The sequence below is a fragment of the Gavialis gangeticus genome, unplaced genomic scaffold (genome assembly GCF_001723915.1).
Source record: "Gavialis gangeticus isolate Ggan-Ray unplaced genomic scaffold, GavGan_comp1, whole genome shotgun sequence".
Lineage (NCBI taxonomy): Eukaryota > Metazoa > Chordata > Crocodylia > Gavialidae > Gavialis > Gavialis gangeticus.
Genome location: NW_017729006.1, coordinates 28,605,624 through 28,611,506, shown reverse-complemented (window position 1 = coordinate 28,611,506; position 5,883 = coordinate 28,605,624). Strand labels below are relative to the sequence as shown.

At 41.8% G+C, this 5,883-nt stretch overlaps 1 protein-coding gene across 2 annotated transcripts in view; it reads right to left on the bottom strand.

Moving 5' to 3' along the window:
- Positions 1-5,883, bottom strand: part of ANLN (anillin actin binding protein) — a 64,164-nt gene that overhangs the window by 17,343 nt on the left and 40,938 nt on the right. For both annotated transcript variants that reach the window (XM_019509053.1, XM_019509054.1), the window contains exons 14-17: positions 4,573-4,699; positions 3,378-3,561; positions 904-942; positions 587-608 (exon numbers count right to left, since the gene is read on the bottom strand). In XM_019509053.1, the coding sequence (XP_019364598.1) occupies positions 587-608; positions 904-942; positions 3,378-3,561; positions 4,573-4,699 (372 nt within the window). The remainder of the gene's footprint in view (positions 1-586; positions 609-903; positions 943-3,377; positions 3,562-4,572; positions 4,700-5,883) is intronic.

The window sequence follows — 5,883 nt, the reverse complement described above, 5'->3', positions numbered from 1 at the left end:
AAGTAAAATGTAGCTCACTTGGAACTCTGCTCTTCCAGCTATGCAATTTCTGAGTAAACCCATTTCAAAACTACTTTGGGCAACTCTACTCTTCAGTGGAGCCTAAAGAACAAGGGCACAGCCCATTTATAATTCAAGCCACCTTTCTCTCAAAAGTAAAAAAATATAAATTGAGAGTGTGCCAACACCACATACACTGAAAAAAAAAAAAATTCACGTAAGAGAGATACCAAGAGCCTCAATAAGTTAAAATTTTTACTCAGTGAAGACTGTTACAAAATGAGCGATTGCATTTGAGATCTCGGTAGACAGTTACCATTCTGCTTTAACCTAAGATACCTCGAACATGTTTTCCCAAGAAAGACATGAGTGCTACAAATATCTAACAGGTCAGGAATGAACAAGTATGATCAGCTACATAAAATGGTAAACATGAACCCAAACTATTAAGTTGGCATTGCTCCATAAATCACATCAAAGAAAGATCTAGCCTGTGATCAAGCACAAGACAATCCTATCTAGAGATTTTAATTGCTTTTGCCACTGAGTTTTGAATACTCCCCCAAGTAGTTTAGGTTTTGCTTACCTGGGGTAAGAAGTGTGCTTTTCTTGGGGGGGGGAAAAAAAAAAAGAGACAGCATTTAGGGAAAATACATACAAGAAAACCACTAATAAAACTAAGAATGTATATTAATTTATCCATTCTAGCATCAGGGATATATTTAGATTGCTTAGGTAGCTATTAAGCTTATAATGAAAATGCTTGGTTGTAAAGAGAATAATTTAGACTTTTAAAAGGAGACACGCAAGATGTCCGATGTGGACATAGTTTTGCTTAGCATGTACAACATAGCTTGTTGAAACAATTTAAAGTAGTCAGTAGGGTATTACATTCATACTTACAGAGGTAATAGATGTCAATAATCTCTTTGGAGTAATAACCTATGAAAAACAAGATGATAGCATGACAACCAAGTACATTTCATTTATATTTACATGAAATGTATCCATGACCAAAATGCCATTCAAATTTTCTTGTATAAAGCAATCTGAGTGGTGGATAATTCTTGTTATAAATCAACTAGATTTGTTTTCCTGGACTAAGTTATAAACTGAATAATTCCACTAGAGTATTTTATGAACTATAAAAGCTCAAGAAACACCTATTCAGAGTACAACAAACATACATTTGCACCATTAGCAACACAAAACTAACCACTAACTGGGTACAAACTACAGGTGGTTCAAAACCAATATTCAGCCTCTATTTACATGTAAATTGTGCAAGAAATATTTCCATTGTTTCTACAGTATGTTCAGCACTTAAAATGAACAAGGCACTCTTCTCTGTTCTGGCAATTTGGGTTGTGTCAACACCCACAAATCTTTTCATCGTGTCAAGTTACAAATATAACTCTGTGTGTTCGAAGTCAGCAGTTTATACTGCATTTATAATTTACCTTCAACAAGTGATTACTTCCATAAAAGGAATAAAAGCAAAAAAACTTGGTTTTATGATGTCTATTCATTTTCTCACCATCACCAGGTTCATCAGCAGAAAGTGAAAACTAAGGAGCTGCAGAACCAGGTAGGTATCCATTTTCAAGGGGGAACTTCATGTTCTACATAAGTAGTCTCAAAAGTTCATCTTTATCTGAGAGAAAAGTGGATGTTTAAAGCAGGGGGGAGAGGAGGAGCTATTGGATTTCTTTGTATATGAGCGCCAATAATTGCATTAAGAATTGAGCTCAAGCAAACCTTTCAGAAGCCTAATTTACTACTTAAAGTCAAACAAAGCCAAGGAGGTAATGTTTTATGAAGGCTTAGATATTTATTTACGTACTCTAAAGTGTTCCAGTTGTGCATATCTGGCCACTTTTTCTATATACTTCTCTCTACTTGGTTTGTAAACCTGGTGGATCAGGCCTTATGTTGCACTTGCATTGCCTAGTGCTCTCACCCACAGAGGCCTGTAGGTCTAATTCTAGCATGCATTAACAGATCACAGTTTGAAAGATTATTTCGTTCAGCTTCAAGATATTGACTTTTCGCTAAGAGAACCAAGATACCCCTTCCCACACACACGTGAAAATTTTGCCAACCCAAGAAAAAAAAAAATGGCATAAAATATACCACCACACTGTGTACTGGAAGAGCAAGCCCAGTTTACCAAGCTCCAGAAGAGAATAAACCAAGATGGAGGCCCGAAAAAGTTAACAGGGCAACAATGTTTTACAAAAGTGGATATGCCTGTAACCTGTACTAGAAGCACTCTATAACAGCTGCAATAATTTGCTACAAAAGTTATAGCAGTAAAAGTCCTACTGTATTGACTTGAATACAAGACGAGCTGTCACTCCCTGCTCCCCCCATTCCCAGATCATCATGGGGAAAAGGACCCCGTCTTGTATTTTCATATCAGCAAACCGCCCCCATTAAAATGCATTCATTATCATTAAACCACTGCAAGAAGCAACATGTGCTCAGTCAAGGAAACCAAGATAAGGGAAAATGTGGGGGTGGGGCAATGGAATCAGATGGCTGGGAGGATTAGGCAACTACTGCTGGGGTCAGGCAACTGCTAGAATCAGACCCAGAGCAGTCTCCTGCCCTCCTCCACTTGTCCTCTGCAACTTCTGCCCTTCCTTCTGTCCTTACTGTCACAAGCAGCTCACTTTCACATTGTGCATGGAGAAGGAACAGAGCCTGAGCAGGGGCTGACAGTAAAGGTGGGGTGGGGGAAGAGAGCTGCAGAGAGACTGGGAGGGGAGGGGAAGGGGGTGACAGAGCAAGGGGCCATCTGAACCCCCAGCCACTATTTCCCCTGCTGTAGCAGTAGAAAAAAAAGTGGACAAATTCAAGACAACCCTCTAATAAAATTTTTCAGGTGTAATTATAACAAATGTGTCTTATTTTTCCCCACACATGGAATCTAATTATTGGGTTGGTCACCTTATAGTCAAGTAAATACAGCAACTGTCTTCTCTGTATTTAGAGGCAACATTCTCTTTCTACTATTACATGGTTAATGGAAACTTTTCAATTTGGCCACTGTATAGGGTACTAGCATACAATTTCTATTTTGAGAATGAAAATCAAATAGCAAAGGGAATGAGTACACCAAGAATCATTACCAAGGAGGCATAAATATCTTGTGCTAGACGAAAGTTTGGAATGCATGGCACTTTGCAGAATTGCTAGAAGAGAAAAGCAACATTTGAAATTTCAGTAGCCAGGGCAATACCACATAACTTGTAATTGCATCTGATCTCTCCATTTTCAGAATTAGAATCGCTGCACGCTCCATTTTCCCTTTGTTTTGGATCTAAGTCTAGCTTCTGTTGAACTCAAGTATAGCAATTCTCATTTTCATTTACCTTAGATTTATTTGTCTTCTTTCTCTTCTCAATTCCTGTGCTCTCTTTCCTCTGAACCTGTAAAACCAAGAAATATTTGAGAATTAAGGAGTACATAAATTCAAGTGCCCTCTTAATAAAAAGACATGTACATACCAAACTGTAAACTTCTATGTTTATTTCAAAGTCACTGGATACATCTTGCCTATAACAAAAAAGAGGACACGAGTTAGATATGGAATGATGCCTTAATACCAGAGATAATATTTTAAAATTAGTTCTTTTAAAAGAGAGGAACAGTAGTTAACAGTAGCTTTTTACTCTGAAAGGAACATCTACAATAGATTTACCAAAACTTATAAAGATCATGTGTATGAGAAGATATTTGTGTGCGCGCGTGCACGCGTCTGTGTGAGCCATGGCCTATCCTTTCAGGCAAGTGTCACTTCTTACATAATATGTTTACCTATACTGAGTCTGTTTCAAGAAGTGTGACCCCCTCTGGCCAAGCATAAGCAACGTTAGTGTATTCTGAGATATTAGTATATTGCTACCTCAAACTAGATTCCAGAACTCACAAATCAAGGAGAAAAACAAAACAAATAAAAAAAAATCCTGAACACACCCAGTTACCTATAAACAGGACAACATGCAGATCCTCATCCCACAATCCAAAATTTGTGTCAACTGACAACAATTTTTGTTGTTATCTGCTAACACAGCATTAGTGCCATGCACAACTCCCCAGACACATTTAGGACTTGATTTTATTCATTTTCAAAATGGTCTATACCCCATCCCAAGGAGACCACTAAACTCGTAAGTCTTCAGGTTAGGCATTCCTAACAATCTGAAGATACTTTAATATCTTTTTAGTTCAGAACATCGTGATCTTTCAAGACACCTGCAATAAAAGGCTACACAGAATTCCAACATCAGAGGACACCTTGGGGAGAATAACCTGTCTGCCATTGCAGGTGTTCCAAAAGAGAATGAATGGAGAAGGTGAGAGTAGCTGATAGATTGTAGAATAAATCTAAATTGCATTTCTGAGAAGAAATGGTTACTAAGGATATTATTAGAAGCAGAAAACACTTATCCCACAAAACCCAATAGCTGTTTGCAGAATGAGATATTTTTTAGAAAAAAGGTCAAGATTGTAAGCTAGGTCAAAATACTCATCAGTAGAGTTCTGAAATGGTTTCTTCATACTTACAAAGTAAAAGTTGTAGTAAAAATAAGAGCATCTCCATTTAGGGAACTTGCAGTACTTGCTAAGGGAGTTGCTACTATATTTTCAGCTCCAGATCTCAATAATATTATGTAGTAGTAATTTGCTGCATCTGTAGACAAATTTGAGACCATTTTCAGTAGAACCCTATGAACCGCTAGATTTTTGAAGCACTGAAATGCTCCTTCCCCATCCCTCTCACACATTTGGAGTATGGCTCAGTTAAAAATTCTTGAATTCATTATTTTCAACTTTTCAGTTCGTTTTGTTCCACTATGTTCAGTGCTCATCTCTACAGGCTTCAGCAGTTACAACAGTATTCAAGCAGCTCAGCTGAGTTTTATATCCTACCCAGTGCATGTATGTAGTCCAGGGGTCAGCAACCCCTTGCACGCATGCTAAGCATGGCACACAATGCCATTTTGCCCAGAACGTCATGGCCAGCCCGAGCTCTGGGTAGCTGCTGCTAGCAACGGAGCCCGGGCTGCTCCCAGCAAGCAGCTGGGAGGCTGCAAGCAGCCTAGGCTCCATGATTGGCAGCAGCTACAGAGAGCCGGGGCCGGCTGCAGCCGGGAGACTACACACAGCTGCACTGGGCTCCAGAGCCCAGACATAAGCTCTGTACCAGCGTGTGCATGCGCGCCTTGAAGCAGGCAGTGGGGGAGGGGCCTGAGGCAGCACAACCCCGGTCCCTCCCCTGCTCCCGGCACAGAGCTAGTGATTGGGCTCTGGAGCCCGGCACAGATGTTTGTAGCCAGCCTGGGCTCTGGACAGCTGCAGCAAGCAGGCTGCAGACAGCTGTGCCAGGCTCCACAGCTCCGGCATCAGCTGCATGCTGGCGGTGACTGTGCGCACAGCTCAGGGCAGACAGCAGAGCAGTGCCGCCGCCGCCTCCCTCCGAGGTGCACATGCAGTCACCGCCAGCATGGAGCTGATGCCAGAGCTGTGGAGCCCGGCACAGCTGTTTGCAGCCTGCCAGCTGCTTGCTGCAGCTGCCCAGAGCCCAGGCTGGTTACAAACAGCTATGCTGGGCTCCAGAGCCCAATCACCAGCTCTGTGGCGGGAATGAGTCAAGAAGAGACCGAAGTTGTGCTGCCTCAGGCTCCTCCACCACTGCCTGCTTCAAGGCGTGCATGCACACGCCAGTAGAGCTGATGCTTGGGCTCCAGAGCCTGGCGCAGCTGTTTGCAGCCTCCCGGCTGCAGCTGGCCCCAGCTCTGGGTAGCTGCTGCCAGCTGGGAGCCTGGGCTGCTCCCAGCAGGCAGCTGGGATGCTGCAAGCCCTACTGGGAGCAGC